Source organism: Nematostella vectensis, chromosome 12 (genome assembly GCF_932526225.1).
Source record: "Nematostella vectensis chromosome 12, jaNemVect1.1, whole genome shotgun sequence".
NCBI lineage: Eukaryota > Metazoa > Cnidaria > Anthozoa > Actiniaria > Edwardsiidae > Nematostella > Nematostella vectensis.
This window is the reverse complement of record NC_064045.1, coordinates 5,291,768-5,317,486: the sequence shown is the minus strand read 5'-3', so window position 1 is coordinate 5,317,486 and position 25,719 is coordinate 5,291,768. Positions and strand designations below refer to the sequence as shown.

Below are 25,719 nucleotides of genomic sequence, written 5' to 3'. Positions count from 1 at the left end.
GGTCGAGAAATGTGCAAACTATTTTCTGTTAAAAAGAGCAAAGTAAGTCGCCCGATATGGGGCTCGAACCCATGACCCTCAGATTAAAAGTCTGATGCTCTACCATCTGAGCTAACCGGGCGCTTGTTGTAATATCTTACAAATAAGGTCGAAAGATGAGCAAACTGTTTTCTGTTGAACACGAGGTTCCGCTATAAAAGCGAAAGCTCCTCCCACCCACGGGCTCACGAACAATCAGTTATCAATCAGTCGTCAATGCGTCAACATGTCAGGACAATTCCCCTTAGCGATTAATTCAAATTTCATTTCATATATCATTCCTAGACTTTTCCTGCTAAAATGTTCTGATTTATATTTAAATAATGCTATACCAAGCTTTGCGTGCTCTAAAATACGAGCATTTTCAATACAGAGCGAGAATAATTGATGCTAATGTGTTAGAGAGGTCGAGAGATGGGCAAACGTTTCTGTTAAAAAAAGAAAAATAAGTCGCCAGATATGGGGCTCGAACCCATGACCCTCAGATTAAAAGTCTGATGCTCTACCATCTGAGCTAACCTGGCGCTTCTTGTAATATCTTACAAATAAGGTCGAGAGATGAGCAAACTGTTTTCTGTTGAACACTAGGTTCCGCTATAAAAGCGAAAGCTCCTCCCACCCACGGGCTCACGAACAATCAGTTATCAATCAGTCTTCAATGCGTCAACATGTCAGGACAATTCCCCTTAGCGATTAATTCAAATTTCATTTCATATATCATTCCTAGACTTTTCCAGCTGAAATGTTCTGATTTATAATTAATAATGCTATACCAAAGTTTGCGTGCTCTAAACGACGAGCAGTTTCAATACAGCGCGAGAAAAATTGATGCTAATGTGTTAGAGAGGTCGAGAGATGGGCAAACGTTTCTGTTAAAAAGAGAAAAATAAGTCGCCCGATATGGGGTTCGAACCCATGACCCTCAGATTAAAAGTCTGATGCTCTACCATCTGAGCTAACCGGGGGCTTGTTGTAATATCTTACAAATAAGGTCGAGAGATGAGCAAACTGTTTTCTGTTGAACACGAGGTTCCGTTATAAAAGCGAAAGCTCCTCCCACCCACGGGCTCACGAACAATCAGTTATCAATCAGTCGTCAATGCGTCAACATTTCAGGACAATTCCCCTTAGCGATTAATTCAAATTTCATTTCATATATCATTCCTAGACTTTTCCAGCTGAAATGTTCTGATTTATAGTTAAATACTGCTATACCAAGCTTTGCGTGCTCTAAAAGACGAGCAGTTTCAATACAGAGCGGGAATAATTGATGCTAATGTGTTAGAGAGGTCGAGAGATGGGCAAACTTTTCTGTTAAAAAGAGAAAAATAAGTCGCCCGATATGTGGCTCGAACCCATGACCCTCAGATTAAAAGTCTGATGCTCTACCATCTGAGCTAACCAAGCGCTAGTAGACATGTCTTACCAAAAAAGGTCGAGAAATGTGCAAACTATTTTCTGTTAAAAAGAGCAAAGTAAGTCGCCCGATATGGGGCTCGAACCCATGACCCTCAGATTAAAAGTCTGATGCTCTACCATCTGAGCTAACTTGGCGCTTGTTGTAATATCTTACAAATAAGGTCGAGAGATCAGCAAACTGTTTTCTGTTGAACACGAGGTTCCGCTAGAAAAGCGAAAGCTCCTCCCATCCACGGGCTCACGAACAATCAGTTATCAATCAGTCGTCAATGCGTCATCACGCCAGGACAATTCCCTTTAGCGATTAATTCAAATTTCATTTCATATATCATTCCTAGACTCTTCCAGCTAAAATGTTCTGATTTTTATTCAAATAATGCTATACCAAGCTTTGCGTGCTCTAAAATACGAGCATTTTCAATACAGAGCGAGAATAATTGATGCTAATGTGTTAGAGAGGTCGAGAGATGGGCAAACGTTTCTGTTAAAAAAAGAAAAATAAGTCGCCCGATATGGGGCTCGAACCCATGACCCTCAGATTAAAAGTCTGATGCTCTACCATCTGAGCTAACCTGGCGCTTCTTGTAATATCTTACAAATAAGGTCGAGAGATGAGCAAACTGTTTTCTGTTGAACACTAGGTTCCGCTATAGAAGCGAAAGCTCCTCCCACCCACGGGCTCAAGAACAATCAGTTATCAATCAGTCGTCAATGCGTCAACATGTCAGGACAATTCCCCTTAGCGATTAATTCAAATTTCATTTCATATATCATTCCTAGACTTTTCCAGCTAAAATGTTCTGATTTAGATTTAAATAATGCTATACCAAGCTTTGCGTTCTCTAAAAGACGAGCATTTTCAATACGGCGCGAAAATAATTGATGCTAATGTGTTAGAGAGGTCGAGAGATGGGCAAACTTTTCTGTTAAAAAGAGAAAAATAAGTCGCCCGATATGGGGCTCGAACCCATGACCCTCAGATTAAAAGTCTGATGCTTACCATCTGAGCTAACCTGGCGCTCGTAGACATGTCTTACCAAAAAAGGTCGAGAAATGTGCAAACTATTTTCTGTTAAAAAGAGCAAAGTAAGTCGCCCAATATGGGGCTCGAACCCATGACCCTCAGATTAAAAGTCTGATGCTCTACCATCTGAGCTAACCGGGCGCTTGTTGTAATATCTTACAAATAAGGTCGAAGGATGAGCAAACTGTTTTCTGTTGAACACTAGGTTCCGCTATAAAAGCGAAAGCTCCTCCCACCCACGGGCTCAAGAATAATCAGTTATCAATCAGTCGTCAATGCGTCAACATGTCAGGACAATTCCCCTTAGCGATTAATTCAAATTTCATTTCATATATCATTCCTAGACTTTTCCAGCTGAAATGTTCTGATTTATAGTTAAATAATGCTATACCAAGCTTTGCGTGCTCTAAAAGACGAGCAGTTTCAATACAGCGCGGGAATAATTGATGCTAATGTGTTAGAGAGGTCGAGAGATGGGCAAACTTTTCTGTTAAAAAGAGAAAAATAAGTCGCCCGATATGGGGCTCGAACCCATGAACCTCAGATCAAAAGTCTGATGCTCTACCATCTGAGCTAACCGGGCGCTAGTAGACATGTCTTACCAAAAAAGGTTGAGAAATGTGCAAACTATTTTCTGTTAAAAAGAGCAAAGTAAGTCGCCCGATATGGGGCTCGAACCCATGACCCTCAGATTAAAAGTCTGATGCTCTACCATCTGAGCTAACCGGGCGCTTGTTGTAATATCTTACAAATAAGGTCGAGAGATGAGCAAACTGTTTTCTGTTGAACACGAGGTTCCGCTAGAAAAGCGAAAGCTCCTCCCATCCACGGGCTCACGAAAAATCAGTTATCAATCAGTCGTCAATGCGTCATCACGCCAGGACAATTCCCTTTAGCGATTAATTCAAATTTCATTTCATATATCATTCCTAGACTTTTCCAGCTAAAATGTTCTGATTTATAGTTAAATAATGCTATACCAAGCTTTGCGTGCTCTAAAAGACGAGCATTTTCATTACATTGCGAGAATAATTGATGCTAATGTGTTAGAGAGGTCGAGAGATGGGCAAACTTTTCTGTTAAAAAGAGAAAAATAAGTCGCCCGATATGGGGCTCGAACCCATGACCCTCAGATTAAAAGTCTGATGCTCTACCATCTGAGCTAACCGGGCGCTCGTAGACATGTCTTACCAAAAAAGGTCGAGAAATGTGCAAACTATTTTCTGTTAAAAAGAGCAAAGTAAGTCGCCCGATATGGGGCTCGAACCCATGACCCTCAGATTAAAAGTCTGATGCTCTACCATCTGAGCTAACCGGGCGCTTGTTGTAATATCTTACAAATAAGGTCGAGAGATGAGCAAACTGTTTTCTGTTGAACACGAGGTTCCGCTATAAAAGCGAAAGCTCCTCCCACCCACGGGCTCACGAACAATCAGTTATCAATCAGTCGTCAAGATGATCGTCAAGTCGTCAAGTCGAGAGATGGGCAAACGTTTCTGTTAAAAAAAGAAAAATAAGTCGCCAGATATGGGGCTCGAACCCATGACCCTCAGATTAAAAGTCTGATGCTCTACCATCTGAGCTAACCTGGCGCTTCTTGTAATATCTTACAAATAAGGTCGAGAGATGAGCAAACTGTTTTCTGTTGAACACTAGGTTCCGCTATAAAAGCGAAAGCTCCTCCCACCCACGGGCTCACGAACAATCAGTTATCAATCAGTCTTCAATGCGTCAACATGTCAGGACTATTTCCCTTAGCGATTAATTCAAATTTCATTTCATATATCATTCCTAGACTTTTCCAGCTGAAATGTTCTGATTTATAGTTAAATAATGCTATACCAAGGTTTGCGTGCTCTAAAAGACGAGCAGTTTTAATACAGCGCGAGAAAAATTGATGCTAATGTGTTAGAGAGGTCGAGAGATGGGCAAACGTTTCTGTTAAAAAGAGAAAAATAAGTCGCCCGATATGGGGCTCGAACCCATGACCCTCAGATTAAAAGTCTGATGCTCTACCATCTGAGCTAACCGGGCGCTTGTTGTAATATCTTACAAATAAGGTCGAGAGATGAGCAAACTGTTTTCTGTTGAACACGAGGTTCCGCTATAAAAGCGAAAGCTCCTGCCACCCACGGGCTCACGAACAATCAGTTATCAATCAGTCGTCAATGCGTCAACATGTCAGGACAATTCCCCTTAGCGATTAATTCAATTTTCATTTCATATATCATTCCTAGACTTTTCCAGCTGAAATGTTCTGATTTATAGTTAAATAATGCTATACCAAGCTTTGCGTGCTCTAAAAGACGAGCAGTTTCAATACAGCGCGGGAATAATTGATGCTAATGTGTTAGAGAGGTCGAGAGATGGGCAAACTTTTCTGTTAAAAAGAGAAAAATAAGTCGCCCGATATGGGGCTCGAACCCATGACCCTCAGATTAAAAGCCTGATGCTCTACCATCTGAGCTAACCGGGCGCTAGTAGACATGTCTTACCAAAAAAGGTCGAGAAATGTGCAAACTATTTTCTGTCAAAAAGAGCAAAGTAAGTCGCCCGATATGGGGCTCGAACCCATGACCCTCAGATTAAAAGTCTGATGCTCTACCATCTGAGCTAACCGGGCGCTTGTTGTAATATCTTACAAATAAGGTCGAGAGATCAGCAAACTGTTTTCTGTTGAACACGAGGTTCCGCTAGAAAAGCGAAAGCTCCTCCCATCCACGGGCTCACGAACAATCAGTTATCAATCAGTCGTCAATGCGTCATCACGCCAGGACAATTCCCTTTAGCGATTAATTCAAATTTCATTTCATATATCATTCCTAGACTCTTCCAGCTAAAATGTTCTGATTTTTATTCAAATAATGCTATACCAAGCTTTGCGTGCTCTAAAATACGAGCATTTTCAATACAGAGCGAGAATAATTGATGCTAATGTGTTAGAGAGGTCGAGAGATGGGCAAACGTTTCTGTTAAAAAAAGAAAAATAAGTCGCCCGATATGGGGCTCGAACCCATGACCCTCAGATTAAAAGTCTGATGCTCTACCATCTGAGCTAACCTGGCGCTTCTTGTAATATCTTACAAATAAGGTCGAGAGATGAGCAAACTGTTTTCTGTTGAACACTAGGTTCCGCTATAAAAGCGAAAGCTCCTCCCACCCACGGGCTCAAGAATAATCAGTTATCAATCAGTCGTCAATGCGTCAACATGTCAGGACAATTCCCCTTAGCGATTAATTCAAATTTCATTTCATATATCATTCCTAGACTTTTCCAGCTAAAATGTTCTGATTTAGATTTAAATAATGCTATACCAAGCTTTGCGTTCTCTAAAAGACCAGCATTTTCAATACGGCGCGAAAATAATTGATGCTAATGTGTTAGAGAGGTCGAGAGATGGGCAAACGTTTCTGTTAAAAAGAGAAAAATACGTCGCCCGATATGGGGCTCGAACCCATGACCCTCAGATTAAAAGTCTGATGCTCTACCATCTGAGCTAACCTGGCGCTCGTAGACATGTCTTACCAAAAAAGGTCGAGAAATGTGCAAACTATTTTCTGTTAAAAAGAGCAAAGTAAGTCGCCCGATATGGGGCTCGAACCCATGACCCTCAGATTAAAAGTCTGATGCTCTACCATCTGAGCTAACCGGGCGCTAGTAGACATGTCTTACCAAAAAAGGTCGAGAAATGTGCAAACGATTTTCTGTCAAAAAGAGCAAAGTAAGTACCACGATATGGGGCTCGAACCCATGACCCTCAGATTAAAAGTCTGATGCTCTACCATCTGAGCTAACCGGGCGCTTGTTGTAATATCTTACAAATAAGGTCGAGAGATCAGCAAACTGTTTTCTGTTGAACACGAGGTTCCGCTAGAAAAGCGAAAGCTCCTCCCATCCACGGGCTCACGAACAATCAGTTATCAATCAGTCGTCAATGCGTCATCACGCCAGGACAATTCCCTTTAGCGATTAATTCAAATTTCATTTCATATATCATTCCTAGACTCTTCCAGCTAAAATGTTCTGATTTTTATTTAAATAATGCTATACCAAGCTTTGCGTGCTCTAAAATACGAGCATTTTCAATACAGAGCGAGAATAATTGATGCTAATGTGTTAGAGAGGTCGAGAGATGGGCAAACGTTTCTGTTAAAAAAAGAAAAATAAGTCGCCCGATATGGGGCTCGAACCCATGACCCTCAGATTAAAAGTCTGATGCTCTACCATCTGAGCTAACCTGGCGCTTCTTGTAATATCTTACAAATAAGGTCGAGAGATGAGCAAACTGTTTTCTGTTGAACACTAGGTTCCGCTATAAAAGCGAAAGCTCCTCCCACCCACGGGCTCAAGAATAATCAGTTATCAATCAGTCGTGAATGCGTCAACATGTCAGGACAATTCCCCTTAGCGATTAATTCAAATTTCATTTCATATATCATTCCTAGACTTTTCCAGCTAAAATGTTTTGATTTAGATTTAAATAATGCTATACCAAGCTTTGCGTTCTCTAAAAGACGAGCATTTTCAATACGGCGCGAAAATAATTGATGCTAATGTGTTAGAGAGGTCGAGAGATGGGCAAACGTTTCTGTTAAAAAGAGAAAAATAAGTCGCCCGATATGGGGCTCGAACCCATGACCCTCAGATTAAAAGTCTGATGCTCTACCATCTGAGCTAACCTGGCGCTCGTAGACATGTCTTACCAAAAAAGGTCGAGAAATGTGCAAACTATTTTCTGTTAAAAAGAGCAAAGTAAGTACCCCGATATGGGGCTCGAACCCATGACCCTCAGATTAAAAGTCTGATGCTCTACCATCTGAGCTAACCGGGCGCTTGTTGTAATATCTTACAAATAAGGTCGAGAGATGAGCAAACTGTTTTCTGTTGAACACTAGGTTCCGCTATAAAAGCGAAAGCTCCTCCCACCCACGGGCTCAAGAATAATCAGTTATCAATCAGTCGTCAATGCGTCAACATGTCAGGACAATTCCCCTTAGCGATTAATTCAAATTTCATTTCATATATCATTCCTAGACTTTTCCAGCTGAAATGTTCTGTTTTATAGTTAAATAATGCTATACCAAGCTTTGCGTGCTCTAAAAGACGAGCAGTTTCAATACAGCGCGGGAATAATTGATGCTAATGTGTTAGAGAGGTCGAGAGATGGGCAAACTTTTCTGTTAAAAAGAGAAAAATAAGTCGCCCGATATGGGGCTCGAACCCATGACCCTCAGATCAAAAGTCTGATGCTCTACCATCTGAGCTAACCGGGCGCTAGTAGACATGTCTTACCAAAAAAGGTTGAGAAATGTGCAAACTATTTTCTGTTAAAAAGAGCAAAGTAAGTAGCCCGATATGGGGCTCGAACCCATGACCCTCAGATTAAAAGTCTGATGCTCTACCATCTGAGCTAACCGGGCGCTTGTTGTAATATCTTACAAATAAGGTCGAGAGATCAGCAAACTGTTTTCTGTTGAACACGAGGTTCCGCTAGAAAAGCGAAAGCTCCTCCCATCCACGGGCTCACGAACAATCAGTTATCAATCAGTCGTCAATGCGTCATCACGCCAGGACAATTCCCTTTAGCGATTAATTCAAATTTCATTTCATATATCATTCCTAGACTTTTCCAGCTAAAATGTTCTGATTTATAGTTAAATAATGCTATACCAAGCTTTGCGTGCTCTAAAAGACGAGCATTTTCAATACATTGCGAGAATAATTGATGCTAATGTGTTAGAGAGGTCGAGAGATGGGCAAACGTTTCTGTTAAAAAGAGAAAAATAAGTCGCCCGATATGGGGCTCGAACCCATGACCCTCAGATTAAAAGTCTGATGCTCTACCATCTGAGCTAACCTGGCGCTCGTAGACATGTCTTACCAAAAAAGGTCGAGAAATGTGCAAACTATTTTCTGTTAAAAAGAGCAAAGTAAGTCGCCCGATATGGGGCTCGAACCCATGACCCTCAGATTAAAAGTCTGATGCTCTACCATCTGAGCTAACCGGGCGCTTGTTGTAATATCTTACAAATAAGGTCGAGAGATGAGCAAACTGTTTTCTGTTGAACACGAGGTTCCGCTATAAAAGCGAAAGCTCCTCCCACCCACGGGCTCACGAACAATCAGTTATCAATCAGTCGTCAATGCGTCAACATGTCAGGACAATTCCCCTTAGCGATTAATTCAAATTTCATTTCATATATCATTCCTAGACTTTTCCAGCTGCTGAAATGTTCTGATTTATAGTTAAATAATGCTATACCAAGCTTTGCGTGCTCTAAAAGACGAGCAGTTTCAATACAGCGCGGGAATAATTGATGCTAATGTGTTAGAGAGGTCGAGAGATGGGCAAACTTTTCTGTTAAAAAGAGAAAAATAAGTCGCCCGATATGGGGCTAGAACCCATGACCCTCAGATTAAAAGTCTGATGCTCTACCATCTGAGCTAACCGGGCGCTAGTAGACATGTCTTACCAAAAAAGGTCGAGAAATGTGCAAACTATTTTCTGTTAAAAAGAGCAAAGTAAGTCGCCCGATATGGGGCTCGAACCCATGACCCTCAGATTAAAAGTCTGATGCTCTACCATCTGAGCTAACCGGGCGCTCGTTGTAATATCTTACAAATAAGGTCGAGAGATGAGCAAACTGTTTTCTGTTGAACACGAGGTTCCGCTATAAAAGCGAAAGCTCCTCCCATCCACGGGCTCACGAACAATCAGTTATCAATCAGTCGTCAATGCGTCATCACGCCAGGACAATTCCCTTTAGCGATTAATTCAAATTTCATTTCATATATCATTCCTAGACTTTTCCAGCTAAAATGTTCTGATTTATAGTTAAATAATGCTATACCAAGCTTTGCGTGCTCTAAAAGACGAGCATTTTCAATACATTGCGAGAATAATTGATGCTAATGTGTTAGAGAGGTCGAGAGATGGGCAAACTTTTCTGTTAAAAAGAGAAAAATAAGTCGCCCGATATGGGGCTCGAACCCATGACCCTCAGATTAAAAGTCTGATGCTCTACCATCTGAGCTAACCGGGCGCTCGTAGACATGTCTTACCAAAAAAGGTCGAGAAATGTGCAAACTATTTTCTGTTAAAAAGAGCAAAGTAAGTCGCCCGATATGGGGCTCGAACCCATGACCCTCAGATTAAAAGTCTGATGCTCTACCATCTGAGCTAACCGGGCGCTTGTTGTAATATCTTACAAATAAGGTCGAGAGATGAGCAAACTGTTTTCTGTTGAACACGAGGTTCCGCTATAAAAGCGAAAGCTCCTCCCACCCACGGGCTCACGAACAATCAGTTATCAATCAGTCGTCAATGCGTCAACATGTCAGGACAATTCCCCTTAGCGATTAATTCAAATTTCATTTCATATATCATTCCTAGACTTTTCCAGCTGCTGAAATGTTCTGATTTATAGTTAAATAATGCTATACCAAGCTTTGCGTGCTCTAAAAGACGAGCAGTTTCAATACAGCGCGGGAATAATTGATGCTAATGTGTTAGAGAGGTCGAGAGATGGGCAAACTTTTCTGTTAAAAAGAGAAAAATAAGTCGCCCGATATGGGGCTCGAACCCATGACCCTCAGATTAAAAGTCTGATGCTCTACCATCTGAGCTAACCGGGCGCTAGTAGACATGTCTTACCAAAAAAGGTTGAGAAATGTGCAAACTATTTTCTGTTAAAAAGAGCAAAGTAAGTAGCCCGATATGGGGCTCGATCCCATGACCCTCAGATTAAAAGTCGGATGCTCTACCATCTGAGCTAACCGGGCGCTTGTTGTAATATCTTACAAATAAGGTCGAGAGATGAGCAAACTGTTTTCTGTTGAACACGAGGTTCCGCTAGAAAAGCGAAAGCTCCTCCCATCCACGGGCTCACGAACAATCTGTTATCAATCAGTCGTCAATGCGTCATCACGCCAGGACAATTCCCTTTAGCGATTAATTCAAATTTCATTTCATATATCATTCCTAGACTTTTCCAGCTAAAATGTTCTGATTTATATTTAAATAATGCTATACCCAGCTGTGCGTTCTCTAAAAGACGAGCATTTTCAATACGGCGCGAAAATAATTGATGCTAATGTGTTAGAGAGGTCGAGAGATGGGCAAACGTTTCTGTTAAAAAGAGAAAAATAAGTCGCCCGATATGGGGCTCGAACCCATGACCCTCAGATTAAAAGTCTGATGCTCTACCATCTGAGCTAACCTGGCGCTCGTAGACATGTCTTACCAAAAAAGGTCGAGAAATGTGCAAACTATTTTCTGTTAAAAAGAGCAAAGTAAGTCGCCCGATATGGGGCTCGAACCCATGACCCTCAGATTAAAAGTCTGATGCTCTACCATCTGAGCTAACCGGGCGCTTGTTGTAATATCTTACAAATAAGGTCGAGAGATGAGCAAACTGTTTTCTGTTGAACACGAGGTTCCGCTATAAAAGCGAAAGCTCCTCCCACCCACGGGCTCACGAACAATCAGTTATCAATCAGTCGTCAATGCGTCAACATGTCAGGACAATTCCCCTTAGCGATTAATTCAAATTTCATTTCATATATCATTCCTAGACTTTTCCAGCTGCTGAAATGTTCTGATTTATAATTAAATAATGCTATACCCAGCTGTGCGTGCTCTAAAAGACGAGCATTTTCAATACATTGCGAGAATAATTGATGCTAATGTGTTAGAGAGGTCGAGAGATGGGCAAACTTTTCTGTTAAAAAGAGAAAAATAAGTCGCCCGATATGGGGCTCGAACCCATGAACCTGTGATTAAAAGTCTGATGCTCTACCATCTTAGCTAACCGGGCGCTCGAAGACATGTCTTACCAAAAAAGGTCGAGAAATGTGCAAACTATTTTCTGTTAAGAAGAGCAAAGTAAGTCGCCCGATATGGGGCTCGAACCCATGACCCTCAGATTAAAAGTCTGATGCTCTACCGTCTGAGCTAACCTGGCGCTTGTTGTAATATCTTACAAATAAGGTCGAGAGATGAGCAAACTGTTTTCTGTTGAACACGAGGTTCCGCTATAAAAGCGAAAGCTCCTCCCACCCACGGGCTCACAAACAATCAGTTATCAATCAGTCGTCAATGCGTCAACATGTCAGGACAATTCCCCTTAGCGATTAATTCAAATTTTATTTCATATATCATTCCTAGACTTTTCCAGCTAAAATGTTTTGATTTTTAGTTAAATAATGCTATACCAAGCTTTGCGTGCTCTAAAAGACGAGTACTTTCAATACAGCGCGAGAATAATTGATGGTAATGTGTTAGAGAGGTCGAGAGATGGGCAAACTTTTCTGTTAAAAAGAAAAAAATAAGTCGCCCGATATGGGGCTTGAACCCATGACCCTCAGATTAAAAGTCTGATGCTCTACCATCTGAGCTAATCGGGCGCTAGTAGACATGTCTTACCAAAAAAGGTCGAGAAATGTGCAAACTGTTTTCTGTTAAAAAGAGCAAAATAAGTCGCCCGATATGGGGCTCGAACCCTTGACCCTCAGATTAAAAGTCTGATGTTCTACCATCTAAGCTAACCGGGGGCTCGTTTATATGTCTTTTAAATAAGGCTGATAGATGGGCAAACTCTTGTATCTCTTGCTTTTAGCTTCTGCTTGCTTCAACTCTTCATCTATTTTGATATGACGTCTATTTCAGTGATCATCTTCGTCACTTCATACATGCTTGCACGTGAGTTCGCATTTTTCGCGGCAGAGCTTGGAATGGATAACGGCGAGTTTGTGTTTATCAAGATCGTGCTTACCGTGGATGAGGTGAGACATGCACGCAACATGCAATAAATTGCACGCAACAAGCAACACATTCCTCGCAACACGGTGCACATTACATATAATACGATGCACGTTACAAGCACCATGATGCACCCATATGACACTCATATTATACTGACAACACGACTCACGCTGCACGCAACATGCTGCACTTAACCGCACCTCCATTCACCAAGCCCGGTGCACCCTACACGCACCATGATGCAAGCAATTTTCATAACGATTCACCTTTAGCATGCACGCTAGACGTGGTACGATTCATGAAACAAGCAACATGATGCACGCTAAGCACATCTCAATTCACGCTTAACGCAGCAGAATGCACGCTACGCATATCCCGAGGCATGCTACACGCCAAATAATACACGCATTACTCTGCACGATGCAACCTACACTTATTACGATGCATGCTACACGCATAACGATGCACGCTACAAGCAGACCGATGAGTGCTTGAAGTGGTTCGATTACACTCAGGCTGCACGCATCACGATGCACTCTGCACGCATCACGGTGTACCCTGCACGCATCACGATGAACACTACACTCAGCATTAGGGACGCTATACTCATTCTTTCTCTCTCCTCTCTTTCCCAGAATTCAGGCCTTGCCTTGGGATTTTTCGAAGTCTCGATTTATATTAGTGTCACAAGTGAGACCTTAGTTATTTCTTGTCGGATATAAGGCTAAACCCGGGGTTCCGTCTCTTCAAGCTGCACTACACTAACCTAAACCGAAGGATAGTAGAGGGATACACTCTAATGCATACTAATATCACATGTACTTGAATTTGAGTTAATATGATTTTAAGCCTAGCTCTGTTGTGTCTTTCGCGCACCAGCATAACTGTTGAAATAATTGTGTATCAAGTTCCAAAAAGGGGATGTTGCACGCGAAATTTGCAACGCAACAAAAACTACAGGAAAAGTTACCTCTTTATCATGGCCTTTAAACTTGTTGTTACAGATAATCCTGAAATCTAGAGATAAAACCAAGTGGTTCTATGGTGAGCGTAACGAGACGTATGCCGTGACACCAGGATTGAAGCGGATCTTCCAGACCTCACTTCTTTTAGCCGTCAACACCCAAAACTCTGATAACAACACCTTCGAGAATGATGTTAAGGTCAAGACGTCGCAGTCGCCTTTCTACTTCGATGCGTATTCGGGCCATTACCAGCTACCTTTCGAGCCTTTTCTGAATGTCAGTAAATTTGAGCTACAGGTAAGCCGGTCACGTGATTCAAGACATGATTCTAACCATTTGTCTCCACACGGGAAAACTCACAAGGGGCCGGTTCCTAGAAGGCCAGATAAGAGTTATCTGTAGATAAATGCTTAACCAAAGGATTAATCCTGAATTAATCCTATACAACAGATAACTTTTGTCCGTGGATAACTTTATCCAGCCTTTAAGGAACCGGCCCCAGGCCCAGACATAGGGAGGATTGACAGAATAAGAGTTTTCTGGATTTTATGGGTAGTGAAGCATGGCCTTGAGTCCTCAGGCGCGTATCCATGTTTGACTAATGGGGCGTGCGGGGGTAGGGGGGTGCGCAGGTATCATATGAAGAAAGACTAGTATGTGACGATCCTTCAATAAGAAAAGACCCACTTCTTGACGCGGGAGAATGAGATGGGTGGACCATGACTCCTGCGCACCACCCTGTGCTTCGCAGTATGCTCGCCATGGTCGTCATGTGTTTTATCTGTCACGTGCCTATTTGTTTGTATCTGTAATATGCAAATATGCCATGTGTTGACTGTACCGCGCATTTTTTTCGTGTCAGGTGCCGGTTTCGGCGTCGTATCTGCATGACGCTGTGCTTGTCTACGCCATGGCCGTCAATAAAACGCTTGACCAGGGTCACGATCTACGAGACGGGAGACGAGTTGCCAGCAATATGTTTGGCACCAAGTATCAAAGTGAGTACCATCACATGTTTTATGAATAATAAATAAATTGTAGTAGCTAAACACTCTCATCGCAGCTAGATGCTGAATTACGAGAAGGAAGATTCACACGTGGTCGAGTTGAAGGCATGGGAAGACGCCTCAGGCAGCCGCCATACAATTCATGTCTGACCACGGATCACAGCTAAGATCGAAATTGTTGGTTTTGTGAGGGAGGAAATCCGGAGAACCCGGCTTAAAGTTTTTTGAGATAGATCAAGATATTGACAAGCTATAAATCAACAAAAAGAATCAACACAAGGTTGAAAAGATCAAGATATTGACAAGCTATAAATCAACAAAAAAGTCAACACAAGAATGAAAAAGTATGTTGTATGGCTTTAATGCCTCTGTGAAACATGGTAGTTGCACTCACAAAGGGCTAACGCTAGCGAAACTTCAGTGCAACGACTCTGTTTTAAAGAGGCGTACAACATACTTTTTAAACCTTGTGTTGTTTTATAGCTTGTCTACACCACGCATATGCAGACTATCTAGTTTTTCTACATCTTGTTTGTAGTCTTTCGAGTTAAAGCAAATTAGCATATTGACATGATATTTTGTTTCTCGTTTTGAAGGCATTCTTGGACCATTTATGTACATGAGTGCGACTGGTGATGTAGAATACAACTTTACACTCGTCGACTTCAAGGAAAAAGGTATATCGATCTGATAGCACAAAAATGCAAAGTGTCTTCCTAAGGGAATCCAAACCAGTCCTGCTACCAGTTTTTGATGAACCTTATAGTCTTGTAAGCGATCGTGGCTATTTTGACTTTCGTTCTGATCATGTGATATTAACAGGGAAAGAAATGGTGCTAGAGACTGTAGGAATATTCCAGGCAACAGCCAATCAGAACGCGTCTCAGAGGCTCGTTTTGGTCGGCAATGCTAGCGTCGAGTGGCTGAATGGAGGATCGACGCCCGTGGACGTACCGGCTTGCGGTTTTACCGGCCAACTATGTATCAGTACCAAGTTCGAGCTAAGTATGTTTCCCGTAATGCAATAGTAAGGCTGGCATTGTTTGTACACTGCGTTTGACGGTGCCGTGAAGTATTTCGTAAACGTTTGCTTTGTTTCGCGGTCAGCCAAGCATAGCAGTGCCAGCAGTCCTTAGACGCCGTCCCAACTTATACGTTTGCTTTTGAAAACGCAACCTCTTTTCCCGTTTTCGAAAATATCCGCTTTTTCTTTTTGAAACGGGCCGTCCACACGAAAACGCAGAAACGCGCATGCTTCTTTCCACTATTCTGCTTATGAACATTGCGCTGGCGAGTCACGTCATCCTTTTGAAAGTTCCGTTTCAGTCTGTGCACGCCACAGTCTGTGCATAGCTTTCAAATTGTTCCACTCTGGTTTGCATTTTCATTGTCGATCAACTTTTTCGCGTTAACGTGTGGTGGAAAAGCGCATCCATAGCGAAAAGATTGTGTTTTCAAATGAAAACGAATACTTGGAGCGGGGTTTTACTGTTGTTTGCGCTAGTACTTTGTTGTAAGAGTTTCAAAAACATTTTGAAAAATTGTAGTCATTAATGTTGATCGCATTCTTTGTGTAGCCACTACAAGTACACGCATTAGAAAACTATTTTGTTATATTTATGTTTATCTCAGCGACCATAGAGATTGTGTGTATCGTCTTGGGGTCGCTTCTCCTGGTCGTGTTTTTCGCTGGAGGCGTTATCTACAGGTCAGTGCGCATGCACCAGTCTAATCTACATCTTGTGACGTACAGTGGAACTCCCAGAAGCAGCTAGTCACCTCTAGTTCACCTCTTTTAAGTAGTTACACCCTCTTAGTATAATGTGCTGCTTTTCACGATTGTGTTTAAAGACGTAGCGGCAATGTCTATTAAACAAAGCAGACATTTTTTTTCGTAAGGTGAAAGTAGGCCCGTATCCAGGGGGGTGCAGGGGGTGCGAACGCACTCCCTCCCCCCCCCTCCCACAACGGTCGAAAGTCCACATAGGTTCTCAACAGGCGTGCTTTTTGTAGACAAAATTATAAAGCATAAGCTAGGTCACTCTGGTATGTAGCCAATCCATAAGTCAGACTTTTGTGTAGCCAAATCCGGCAATAAACGAGATACTGCAAAGGCATAAAAAAGTCCCTTTTTGTTTTTTTCAGGGGTGGTCAGATTTTATCAGAGAACTTCCCCCTCCCCCCGGGAAAAATTAGGTCCATTTCTTTGGATTTCGCACCCACTCCCCCCCTCCCCAAGAAAAAAACCTGGCTACGGGCCTGGAAAGCCAAGAAAGGCCAATCATGTAGCCATTTTATGCCGCCGCTCAATTGAGAGTCACAAAGAGCATCCATTTCCATCGACTAATTTTAAAGCGTAAACAAGATATTTTCAATCAAATATCGTCAAAAACATATCAGACTTCATTCGTAGATTGTTAGTTTAAAGTTCCTTACCAATAAAGCGTTGCATTTTTAAATATAAACAATAACAAAGGACATTATTTAAGCCGAGATGAACATTATATTTTAGGAAACAGCAGCTGGAGAAGGAGCTTGAGGATGAACAATGGCGAGTGGACTTCCGTGACGTCATCATCCGGTCACGTCAGATGGGGTCCCTTCGAAGCCAGGTCGGTAAATTTGGTTTTATAGCGTTACAAACAAAGCTCAGTCTTTGTCTGTGCTTGTATGGAACTCCAGTCCTTTCAATTTGAGGTTTGGAGCCTGGTAGGGGAATTACTAAGTAGGAGAAGAGAGTCTAGGTATTTAAAAAAAATTATGGTGTTTATGTAATTCGCCCATAAATATAAGATTATATCAATTTACGGAGAAAATGAGAATATAGGGCAGTCGTACAAAGTGTTGATTTATAGGAATATTTTAGCTGAATTCTTTGTTGCGCGAATCCATCATCTTTATCTCGTTTGGAAATAGCGTTCGACTAGGCGTTTTTCCCAGACGAGAAGTGGAGTTGAATTCTCGGCGGTCGCACAGCAACGAATTCGGCAATAATCTCTGGTTATGACACCATGGTCATGACTTTACCAATGTGTTGGCTTTCAGGTCAGCTTAGTGTCGACCGACAGTTTTGATAATATCAACCAGCGTCAGATATTCACCACAGTCGGGATATATAAGGTATGTACCCGAACTCTATATATGGTATTTACCTTACCGGTATCGGACAGTTTTAATAATATCAACCAGCGTTAGTTCATTGGTATTTGCTTTATGTCCGAGGTTTAAGAGCTCTTTATAAGGTGAGTATGTAGAGCTCCAAGGACATGGTCCAATAAGCCATATACTCTGAAATCCGTGTTAGTTATGTTTTGTTTATTTATTACTTTATTTTGTTTTTAGTCCAACATGGTGGCGATCAAGAGGATTAACAAACGTCAAATTGAGCTGACGCGAGAAATCAAATACGAGATGAAACTGGTGAGTTGGGTTGAGTATACTGTAAAGCCACTGTCACGGAATACAGATATTCGCACATGGGTGTCTTGCAAATGGCTTTTTTATTCCCTTTTTTTATTCCTCTTTGCTATCCGACATTTTGTTTTTTATAAGGTATATTTTCCTGATTTGTTTGGCTCATTAATTTGCCTTATTTTTTAGATGCGCACTGTAAGGCACGAGAACTTGGTGACGTTCACCGGCGCATGCGTAGAGCCACCTAACATCTGCATCTTGCTGCAATATTGTCCCAAGGGCAGCTTACAGGTGAGTTCTGCGCATCAACACACCATACTGCCAATGGGTTTCTACACTACTATTAACAGTTCAGGAAGCGGGAAATGAATTTTTAGTAACTCTATGCTCAGTAGAAGTGAAGAGTATTAAGTAAGTATGGAGCGTCCGGAGACATTTATCTGCACAAGGAAAATTTTTGCGGTCTTTTCCTTAACCGACACTGTTTTGTGCATACCTTATTGGCATCGGAATCAAGTTAATAACATAAATCTTTTCTGCATTTCAGGACATTTTGGAGAACGAAGACATTAAATTGGATAGCATGTTTGTGAACTCGCTGCTCACAGATATCGTCAAGGTGACAATTTAACCCTCCTTCCTATTCCTCACGGCCACACTTTTATGTTTGTATTTCTGTACCAATGTTGAAAATGCGTCTTCTAGGTATGCCCCTAATTTAATCTACGCATTTCATTTTACCAGTCCAAACCTCGAGATCCCTCATTCCAGGGTACTTCGTACCCTTCTTAATACAGCGATCTCTCATCATCCCTCAAGCTACGACTCACCCATCCCAGTTATTCTATGTCCCTTCTACATTGCTTAGTTGATACACCTTTTACCTCAAAATGAATTGGCCCAAGAGATATTATAGTACCTTCACATTACCTATTCCCCACCCTCTCTTTCATTTACCCCTTGCACTACGCTTACCACCCAACAGGGCGTATAACATACCTTCAAAGTACATAGATTTCCCATCCTGCCATGACCTTAGCATTTTAAATATGTATACATCCTAAAAGGCTGAGTGGAAAACCTGCATATTACGGAAATTCCCCATCCTACCACCCATACAGCATTTCCATGTTTTGTGTCTAACATTAACAGGGAATGGCATACCTACATAGTACAGAGATTCGCTCCCATGGTCGACTCAAGTCCCCGAACTGTGTGGTGGATGGCCGCTGGGTACTCAAAATCACTGACTACGGGCTTAACAAATTCAAGTCGAACCAGGATATTAGTGAAGAGGAGGGAGAGTACGCCATGTATTACCGTGAGTTTGATCGCAGTCAGAAGGTCACAGCTTAGCCGGGACTTGCTCAAATTCAAACCAAAACACAGAAATGAGTTTGCCGAGAAAACACAGAGAACACCAGGAACGACGAATAATAAAATCTTTAAATAAAAACTAAATTCTTTTTTCGTAAGGTTTGAATAAGTTGCTTTTTGCTGCATTTATTTTGCCGCTAAAAGCCTGAGCGCGCGCTAGTTTGCCACCCAAATAGTCACGTGATCTCTTAGCGCAAGTCCCCTATTCTAACAAAGTAATGGTGTTAGACTTTACCGCGAATACCAATGTTTTGCATTAATTTGTTTTTAACTAGTAAGAGTTGAGTCATATAAAATGATGTCCTTTTAAAACTTTTAAAATTTCTACTTTTCACAAGGATTACAAGTCACCTATAGTTTCTTTAAAAAGTCATGGAATTACCGACAGGGCTATTATCAAAGGAAGACTGTTCTTACTCAAACCCTTTATTTAGGTAAGCTTTGGACTGCACCGGAGCTTCTTCGAGCGGCTGACCCACGACCAAGGGGGACCCAGAAAGGCGATGTGTACAGCTTTGGTATCATCGTACAAGAGTTGCTCACGCGATCAGGGCCATTCGACTTGTCTTACTACACTAACGAACCTTCAGGTGAGAACACGGTCTTGCTACAGTAACGAACCTTCAGGTGAGAACGCGGTCAGGGCCATTCGACTTGTCTTACTACACTAAGGAACCTTCAGGTGAGAACACGGTTTCGCTACACTAACTAACCTTCAGGTGAGAACGCGGTCATACTACATTAACAAACCTTCAGGTAAGAACGTGGTCAGGGCCATTCAACTTGTCTTACTACACTAAGGAACCTTCAGATGAAAACGCGGTCTTACTATACTAACAAAACTTCAGGTGAGAATGATGTCTACTCCACTAACGAGCTACCACGTTAGAAAGCGGACAGGACCACTTCTAATAAAACGACGACGACACATACCACTCTGTCCGTCTTGCTGCGCCCGTATTTCGTCATATAAAATTACACCAGACAACAGTCTATTTTACATTCCAAATGATGGCGGTTTCTAACGAATGTCTCTTATAGATATAATCGAGAAAGTGACGCGTGTCGAGAGTCCGCCCTTTCGTCCAAAGCTCAGTACCATTGTCCTGGAAGGGCCGACCGTGGCTGGTATTGTTGACCTGGCTAAATGGTGCTGGGAGGAAAACCCAGATCATAGACCGGACTTTGAAGAGATAAGAAAGACCGTCAGGAAACTGCCTATGGGGAAGTAAGCAGTCAAAGTTTTTATATTTGAAGAGTGGTGAGGACGAGTTTTGAAAACACTACGAGTTTAAGAAAATATGGTTACTATCCACGATTGACGTCTGATGCTTTATTAATGATATTTGGTTTAAAGTTTATCAGTACCTTGCTTGAATTAGCTAATTGAAATGGATTCTTTGAGTCACTTGGTACTGTAAGGGTGATGATTATGACGCCAATGACAGAGCGACTACGACGACGACGACGATGATGATGATGATGGCTATGGCGATAGTGATGAAATGATGATAACGATATAGTTTATGATGATTAATCAGGATGGGAATTCTGATGATGATGATGATGATGGTATAACGGCATTGGTGATTGTTCCAAATGTTTTCTTTTTGCAGGCAATCGAACATTATGGATAACATGGTAAATTTGTTGGAAAAATACGCCAATAATTTAGAGAGTTTGGTGGAAGAAAGAACAAGTCAGCTAGCAGACGAGAAACGAAAAACAGAAAACTTACTGAACAGAATGTTACCACCGTAAGTACAAAATGGTAAAGGGGTTTTCATGTCTCCCGTTGCTTGCACTTACTCAGTTCTTGCTCTATTTTCGTCTTTTAGATCAGTAGCCAAGGATTTGGTGCATGGGAAACAAGTAACAGCCGAGAACTTTGACGAAGTCTCTATATTTTTCAGTGATATTGTTGGATTTACGTCACTTTCCTCAGAAAGTACCCCACTACAGGTGATGAATCTGGATTAGATCTTATCAATCATATAATCTTTAAACATTTCTTCATAATGATATCTGAAGGCAATCAGGTTTTCTTAATACAATCTATATCGTACAGAAGTATCCATTCCTTTTATACTTTTCTCGATGATTGTGTTATTACTGGGATACCTGTGGTAGCCCAGTTATAAATTGCAACTGTTTTTTTTTCCGTGGTCCCCGGGAAATCTGCAATGTTCCGCAATACCCCAAGAGCCTTTGCGCCATAGTCAATACTTCGCTTGTTTTAGTGTATTGATTGCGACCTTACTGAAGCCTTTTTCTTACACGAAGTATCTAGCCTACTGTCCTACGTCATCGCAACGCTTAGTTACCAAAAACTTTTGCATAATTTAAAACTGTGTCATGGCCGCCATCTTGAATTTTGAGATTCCAGCTCTCAGATCCATGTTATTTGTGCATTTGAAGGCCCGATTCGCGATTTAATAACTGCATATTTAACAATAGCCTCAATTTCTATCAAGTTACTTTGGAAAATCATCTCAGCTTGGATTGATTTCGCTGTATTTACTCGTGTTTACATTTGCGACCCGAGTGCGAGACACGCGGCTCAAAGTGCTGACTGCTTTAGACTCATACAGCTTACTTCAAGACGTAATTAAATGTGCTCTGGACACTCATGAATGGACTCGAGGTATTTACCTTGATTGCTTAATCTATTTTGAAGTGGAAGTAGTTTGAAGCAGTTGATGGAAATCGTCTCCTACAAATCGCTTTGTCGATGAATCTACTTTACATTGGACACTTAACCGGCTACCCTAAGATGAATTTTATTTTCTTACTATAAAATATCTTGATCTCTCTCATTGAATCTCATCATTTTAACCATGTCGATTTTAATAAAGTACAGCATAGGTGTTGTAAGTCATGTAAGTGTAAAATATGTACTTAAATCTATGAAAATTATTTTGGTACTTTTGTGCTTCCTTTAGATAAGCTTAAGTTTTATTATTTCCCTGAAATACCTTTATCCCTCATTGAATGTCATTTTATTTTTATGGAACCGTTTCAAAAAAAATCTAGAGATTTGTAATAGTTTTGTAGTGTTGTTGATATTGAAAATATGTTTCTGCTCTATAAATTTCAATCAAGTCTGGATATTCTATAGCCCTCTCATTTGACTTCAAAATAAATAATTTTTGTTGTTTACTTGTAACTTACATAAATAAAATAATATATTTCAATAAAATTATATTGTTAATACAATAGGACTTACTTTGGGTGTTTAAATAAATTTACCCCTAAGTGATAGCACATTGAGGGCAGTGAACCAAAGAAATGTTTAAGAAATAACAATTTTAAAACACATTCTCAGCTTTCCTTAATCTTATTTTGATGCTAACTCTGATGTGGGGATAGTATTTGAAGATAGCACAATCAGCCCTGTCTACTTTCATGGAGCACACCTCCAGTCCACCCCACACCTGAAGAGATGATGCTCTTACCTTTCTCGCCCCAATCAGTGTTGTGATATGGCATTTACAATAAAAAACAAGATTATATATATTTTTTTATTATATCCAAAGCAGGCAGTGAAATCTTTGTCATACATGTCACACAAACAAGTTGCAGATCTCAGGTATCCCAGTCAAACCTGCGCGCAGGGTCTAGTTATATTTTATATTGTGAATGACTAGTGGATATTATCAAACAAGTAGAATTTTTGTTGATTCTATGTCTTTATTTGTATTTTAAGTGGATACCTTGTTTTACCTTCTATTGTTTTGATTGACCCCATCGGTCAGCATTCCTAGCCTTGCCTTGCTTTGCCTTGATTTGCTTAATATGCTTTGTTCTGCCTTGTTTTGCTTTCCTTGACTTATTTGGCATTACTTCATTTGGTAATCTCTTCCTGCTATCCTGGCATATTAGTTATAGCTCCCGGAAATATCCCTCGTCTTGTCTTTAGGTTCATTGCCGAAACAGGTTTCCTTGTGTTATTTCAGGTCGTGGACTTGTTGAATGACTTGTACACTCTCTTCGATGAAATCATCAACAACTACGATGTCTACAAGGTAAAGCATGTGTACCAAAGGTGTATCCATTTTCTCGCACAGAAAATATTGCGTGCTATCACTGGGGACGCAATAAATACCACCCTCAGTGACACTAATAATTATTAGTGAACAATAACAATAACAGTAACAGTAACAGTAACGACGACAACGACAATAATCATAATCATAATCATAATCATAATCATAATCATAATCATAATCAAAATCATAATCATAATCATAACCATAATCATAATCATAATCATAATAACTAATAATACACTCAAGGGGACACTTGGTGTGGCGCTGTTGTGCCTACCGCACCAAGTATAACTGGTGGAAATTAAGTAAAAATTCAGTTATCCGGACACCATTGTACATATTTTGGTTTTATCAGGTAGAGACGATAGGTGACGCGTACATGGTGGTCAGCGGTCTGCCTATCCGTAACGGTCACCAGCACGCGGGTGAGATTGCTACTATGGCACTGCATATGCTCCGGGAGATCGACTCGTTCAAGATCCGACACCGGCCTAACGACAAACTCAAGCTCCGTATCGGGATACACTCGGGTATGGTGGTCAGCGGTTTTAGCGTATTCTGTGCAAAATATCCGTCAGCTTATTTCAAGGAATCCTTTAACATTAGAGACCTTTGGCACAAACGACGGCGCGCGTAAAACGTGAAAATAGGAAAATGCAGTTCAAGATTTGCTGTCTCGGACTACAACGCCCTTTTTTCTGGGCGCCCGCGCCGTTCTTGATGCCGTCGCCATTGTTGTTGCGCAAGATCACTATGTGTCGTTTTTGCCTCATCGAATATTTTGTCCTTCACAGGCTCGTGTGTAGCGGGAGTTGTGGGCAAGAAAATGCCACGGTATTGTTTATTTGGAGATACCGTAAATACGGCCTCGAGAATGGAGTCGAACGGAGAAGGTACAGATTTTATCAAAGCGGAGGGTTTATCTTAGTCCTTGGGTTAGGTACGGGTTTTTTATCCAATGGGAGGGGTCCCTTGGGTAAGGTTTGGGTATCATCTAAGAAGAGTTCCTATGGGGAACGTAATACGGGTTTACCATAGGGCCTTTGTCTCAGTTTCTTTTCACATACGATATTTACGATAAGTCGAACCCTTGTTCGCGAGACGAGTATCAAACGCCAATGAAAGGGGGTTTGAGATTGGGAATTTGTATCCACTAATGCGGAATATTTTGATATTTGAAGCGTTAAAGATTCATATCAGTCCGTCGACAAAGCGAATCCTTGATGAGCTTGGGGGATACCACATCCAAAAAAGGGGAAAAGTCTTCCTCAAGGTGAGTGGAGAAATGTTACTTTAATCATTTAAGGCTCACTCATTTCTGTGTTCACTTTAGCTCTAATGAGCGTGTTATTTCTTGCCGGGAGGAGGGAATGTAGTAAGGGTTAAGTTTAGGTAAGAAAAACAAAATTATAGATCTCTGACTTAAAAATCACACAGGGCCGAGTTCCTAAAGCACGTTATCGCTAACCCAGAGATGAATGCCCTTTTTATCCAATCAAATGCCAAGATAGCTGTATTTATCCCTGGGTTAGCACTATCCTGCTTTTTAGGAAACCGCCCTAGTCTCAAGGCTGGTTCCATCAGGTTGTAAGCGCATGTAAGAACCGATAGAACAAAGCACAAGAAAATCAACCAATTGTGTTCTCTTCCGCTTGCGTGCGAGTGTCGATCATAAAAATTACGCATGGTGCTTTTACGTCCTGGTGAGAACCGGCCTTTTGCATACACCGTATTCAATGACGTCACGATGTCTTATTACAGGGTAAGGGTACATGGATCACGTACTGGCTCGTGGGCTCAGATCTCGCACAGCGGTCTCATTGGAGACTTGTCAAGAAAATGCTGCCAAAGCTATCAAAGCCTGACATATACTCCAGCGTCAAGTTATTATAATAAAATACTTGTGACATATAAACTCTCCAAGTGGCATTATGTGATGTTGTCAAAGAGGAAAGACTATCATCACGAGGTGCGGGCACACCAAATATGTATACCTATCCCTAACAATACAACTATTTGTGAGGAGAACGGTAATTGGGTCAAAAAGAACCAAATTATATGCGATAGCAAAACCGCGCACATGATCCGCGCATTTGAAAGAACAACTGCTGGTCACCAAAACGAGGCTATCGATGGCTGTCATCGTCCTTCACAAAAACAAGGGACGTTGATCCAAGCCTAAACGGACCGCAGCATTCATCAGTATTTAAATTGTACATAGTTTAAAGGTTAAGACATGGTGGTAAGCATTGCATTATCAGAGGGATCTAACAGATTGTACATAAGTCGCAGAGTAAAAAATATATAGTAAAAAATTTATGAGAAAATAAAAACAATGGGGGAATCTAACCTCGTTTTTTGACAGTCACTCCAGAACTCTGAACTCGAGTTAACAGGGATGTTATCGAAGCTGGAGTTAGCGGGGTTCTACTTAACAATGTGCAAGGGGAATTGGAGAACACGACAACCTTTAGTCCACCCATATTGGCCGGATATATATTGTCCTTCTCTCCTTCTATCAATAACGTTTGGACCGTCAGCCCTTCTTCAGAAATGTTTATGGCTTTTTAATAAGTTTAACCAAATTATGTAAAATAGAAGATATAGAACTTCTTTATTGAGAGAACATCGTACAGCTCAGCGTAACGTCTTATTTACATT

The 25,719-nt window shown here is 41.2% G+C and overlaps 1 protein-coding gene and 36 non-coding genes across 39 annotated transcripts; 1 reads left to right on the top strand and 36 right to left on the bottom strand.

Moving 5' to 3' along the window:
• Window positions 1–48: 48 nt before the first annotated feature.
• On the bottom strand, window positions 49–121 carry Trnak-uuu. Its single transcript has one exon. It is a non-coding gene; the product is annotated as a tRNA-Lys (tRNA).
• A 369-nt stretch (window positions 122–490) lies between these two features.
• Trnak-uuu lies at window positions 491–563 on the bottom strand. Its single transcript has one exon. It is a non-coding gene; the product is annotated as a tRNA-Lys (tRNA).
• A 368-nt stretch (window positions 564–931) lies between these two features.
• On the bottom strand, window positions 932–1,006 carry Trnak-uuu. The gene has a single exon. It is a non-coding gene; the product is annotated as a tRNA-Lys (tRNA).
• A 367-nt stretch (window positions 1,007–1,373) lies between these two features.
• Window positions 1,374–1,446, bottom strand: Trnak-uuu. Its single transcript has one exon. It is a non-coding gene; the product is annotated as a tRNA-Lys (tRNA).
• Window positions 1,447–1,520: 74 nt separating this feature from the next.
• Window positions 1,521–1,593, bottom strand: Trnak-uuu. Its single transcript has one exon. It is a non-coding gene; the product is annotated as a tRNA-Lys (tRNA).
• A 369-nt stretch (window positions 1,594–1,962) lies between these two features.
• On the bottom strand, window positions 1,963–2,035 carry Trnak-uuu. Its single transcript has one exon. It is a non-coding gene; the product is annotated as a tRNA-Lys (tRNA).
• Window positions 2,036–2,550: 515 nt separating this feature from the next.
• Trnak-uuu lies at window positions 2,551–2,623 on the bottom strand. The gene has a single exon. It is a non-coding gene; the product is annotated as a tRNA-Lys (tRNA).
• Window positions 2,624–2,992: 369 nt separating this feature from the next.
• On the bottom strand, window positions 2,993–3,065 carry Trnak-uuu. Its single transcript has one exon. It is a non-coding gene; the product is annotated as a tRNA-Lys (tRNA).
• A 74-nt stretch (window positions 3,066–3,139) lies between these two features.
• Window positions 3,140–3,212, bottom strand: Trnak-uuu. The gene has a single exon. It is a non-coding gene; the product is annotated as a tRNA-Lys (tRNA).
• A 369-nt stretch (window positions 3,213–3,581) lies between these two features.
• Trnak-uuu lies at window positions 3,582–3,654 on the bottom strand. The gene has a single exon. It is a non-coding gene; the product is annotated as a tRNA-Lys (tRNA).
• Window positions 3,655–3,728: 74 nt separating this feature from the next.
• Trnak-uuu lies at window positions 3,729–3,801 on the bottom strand. The gene has a single exon. It is a non-coding gene; the product is annotated as a tRNA-Lys (tRNA).
• A 200-nt stretch (window positions 3,802–4,001) lies between these two features.
• On the bottom strand, window positions 4,002–4,074 carry Trnak-uuu. The gene has a single exon. It is a non-coding gene; the product is annotated as a tRNA-Lys (tRNA).
• Window positions 4,075–4,443: 369 nt separating this feature from the next.
• Trnak-uuu lies at window positions 4,444–4,516 on the bottom strand. Its single transcript has one exon. It is a non-coding gene; the product is annotated as a tRNA-Lys (tRNA).
• A 369-nt stretch (window positions 4,517–4,885) lies between these two features.
• Window positions 4,886–4,958, bottom strand: Trnak-uuu. The gene has a single exon. It is a non-coding gene; the product is annotated as a tRNA-Lys (tRNA).
• A 74-nt stretch (window positions 4,959–5,032) lies between these two features.
• Trnak-uuu lies at window positions 5,033–5,105 on the bottom strand. The gene has a single exon. It is a non-coding gene; the product is annotated as a tRNA-Lys (tRNA).
• Window positions 5,106–5,474: 369 nt separating this feature from the next.
• On the bottom strand, window positions 5,475–5,547 carry Trnak-uuu. Its single transcript has one exon. It is a non-coding gene; the product is annotated as a tRNA-Lys (tRNA).
• Window positions 5,548–5,916: 369 nt separating this feature from the next.
• Trnak-uuu lies at window positions 5,917–5,989 on the bottom strand. Its single transcript has one exon. It is a non-coding gene; the product is annotated as a tRNA-Lys (tRNA).
• A 74-nt stretch (window positions 5,990–6,063) lies between these two features.
• On the bottom strand, window positions 6,064–6,136 carry Trnak-uuu. Its single transcript has one exon. It is a non-coding gene; the product is annotated as a tRNA-Lys (tRNA).
• A 73-nt stretch (window positions 6,137–6,209) lies between these two features.
• Window positions 6,210–6,283, bottom strand: Trnak-uuu. Its single transcript has one exon. It is a non-coding gene; the product is annotated as a tRNA-Lys (tRNA).
• A 369-nt stretch (window positions 6,284–6,652) lies between these two features.
• Window positions 6,653–6,725, bottom strand: Trnak-uuu. The gene has a single exon. It is a non-coding gene; the product is annotated as a tRNA-Lys (tRNA).
• Window positions 6,726–7,094: 369 nt separating this feature from the next.
• Trnak-uuu lies at window positions 7,095–7,167 on the bottom strand. The gene has a single exon. It is a non-coding gene; the product is annotated as a tRNA-Lys (tRNA).
• Window positions 7,168–7,240: 73 nt separating this feature from the next.
• On the bottom strand, window positions 7,241–7,314 carry Trnak-uuu. The gene has a single exon. It is a non-coding gene; the product is annotated as a tRNA-Lys (tRNA).
• A 369-nt stretch (window positions 7,315–7,683) lies between these two features.
• Trnak-uuu lies at window positions 7,684–7,756 on the bottom strand. The gene has a single exon. It is a non-coding gene; the product is annotated as a tRNA-Lys (tRNA).
• A 74-nt stretch (window positions 7,757–7,830) lies between these two features.
• Window positions 7,831–7,903, bottom strand: Trnak-uuu. Its single transcript has one exon. It is a non-coding gene; the product is annotated as a tRNA-Lys (tRNA).
• Window positions 7,904–8,272: 369 nt separating this feature from the next.
• Window positions 8,273–8,345, bottom strand: Trnak-uuu. Its single transcript has one exon. It is a non-coding gene; the product is annotated as a tRNA-Lys (tRNA).
• A 74-nt stretch (window positions 8,346–8,419) lies between these two features.
• Window positions 8,420–8,492, bottom strand: Trnak-uuu. The gene has a single exon. It is a non-coding gene; the product is annotated as a tRNA-Lys (tRNA).
• Window positions 8,493–8,864: 372 nt separating this feature from the next.
• On the bottom strand, window positions 8,865–8,937 carry Trnak-uuu. Its single transcript has one exon. It is a non-coding gene; the product is annotated as a tRNA-Lys (tRNA).
• Window positions 8,938–9,011: 74 nt separating this feature from the next.
• Window positions 9,012–9,084, bottom strand: Trnak-uuu. Its single transcript has one exon. It is a non-coding gene; the product is annotated as a tRNA-Lys (tRNA).
• A 369-nt stretch (window positions 9,085–9,453) lies between these two features.
• Trnak-uuu lies at window positions 9,454–9,526 on the bottom strand. The gene has a single exon. It is a non-coding gene; the product is annotated as a tRNA-Lys (tRNA).
• Window positions 9,527–9,600: 74 nt separating this feature from the next.
• Window positions 9,601–9,673, bottom strand: Trnak-uuu. The gene has a single exon. It is a non-coding gene; the product is annotated as a tRNA-Lys (tRNA).
• Window positions 9,674–10,045: 372 nt separating this feature from the next.
• Trnak-uuu lies at window positions 10,046–10,118 on the bottom strand. Its single transcript has one exon. It is a non-coding gene; the product is annotated as a tRNA-Lys (tRNA).
• Window positions 10,119–10,192: 74 nt separating this feature from the next.
• Window positions 10,193–10,265, bottom strand: Trnak-uuu. The gene has a single exon. It is a non-coding gene; the product is annotated as a tRNA-Lys (tRNA).
• Window positions 10,266–10,634: 369 nt separating this feature from the next.
• Window positions 10,635–10,707, bottom strand: Trnak-uuu. Its single transcript has one exon. It is a non-coding gene; the product is annotated as a tRNA-Lys (tRNA).
• Window positions 10,708–10,781: 74 nt separating this feature from the next.
• Window positions 10,782–10,854, bottom strand: Trnak-uuu. The gene has a single exon. It is a non-coding gene; the product is annotated as a tRNA-Lys (tRNA).
• A 519-nt stretch (window positions 10,855–11,373) lies between these two features.
• Window positions 11,374–11,446, bottom strand: Trnak-uuu. The gene has a single exon. It is a non-coding gene; the product is annotated as a tRNA-Lys (tRNA).
• A 369-nt stretch (window positions 11,447–11,815) lies between these two features.
• On the bottom strand, window positions 11,816–11,888 carry Trnak-uuu. The gene has a single exon. It is a non-coding gene; the product is annotated as a tRNA-Lys (tRNA).
• A 231-nt stretch (window positions 11,889–12,119) lies between these two features.
• LOC5505602 (atrial natriuretic peptide receptor 1) lies at window positions 12,120–25,407 on the top strand. 3 transcript variants are annotated; one of them, XM_001626325.3, is made up of 21 exons: window positions 12,120–12,266; window positions 13,251–13,508; window positions 14,074–14,209; window positions 14,815–14,895; window positions 15,041–15,223; window positions 15,851–15,926; window positions 16,731–16,830; window positions 17,264–17,338; window positions 17,561–17,638; window positions 17,819–17,923; window positions 18,180–18,251; window positions 18,785–18,953; window positions 19,444–19,599; window positions 20,051–20,237; window positions 20,626–20,766; window positions 20,848–20,971; window positions 22,966–23,034; window positions 23,414–23,588; window positions 23,853–23,951; window positions 24,240–24,331; window positions 24,820–25,407. In XM_001626325.3, the coding sequence occupies exons 1-21, from the start codon at window positions 12,135–12,137 to the stop codon at window positions 24,949–24,951; spliced, it is 2,640 nt and encodes an 879-aa protein (XP_001626375.3). In that variant the 5' UTR covers window positions 12,120–12,134; the 3' UTR covers window positions 24,952–25,407. The 3 variants fall into 3 exon arrangements, with proteins under 3 accessions (XP_001626375.3, XP_048576337.1, XP_048576338.1); XM_048720380.1 differs by lacking the exons at window positions 12,120–12,266; window positions 13,251–13,508 and having other exon boundaries at window positions 14,071–14,209; window positions 14,275–14,895; XM_048720381.1 differs by lacking the exons at window positions 12,120–12,266; window positions 13,251–13,508 and having other exon boundaries at window positions 14,279–14,895.
• Window positions 25,408–25,719: the final 312 nt, after the last annotated feature.

Excerpts from the sequence above, each read along its gene's own strand:
- LOC5505602 (XM_001626325.3), top strand. The coding sequence starts at position 12,135 with ATGACGTCTATTTCAGTGATCATCTTCGTCACTTCATACATGCTTGCA. Across the intron at positions 17,639-17,818 it reads TCAAATACGAGATGAAACTG|ATGCGCACTGTAAGGCACGA; the intron begins GTGAGTTGGGTT and ends CTTATTTTTTAG. Across the intron at positions 24,332-24,819 it reads GGGGAAAAGTCTTCCTCAAG|GGTAAGGGTACATGGATCAC; the intron begins GTGAGTGGAGAA and ends GTCTTATTACAG.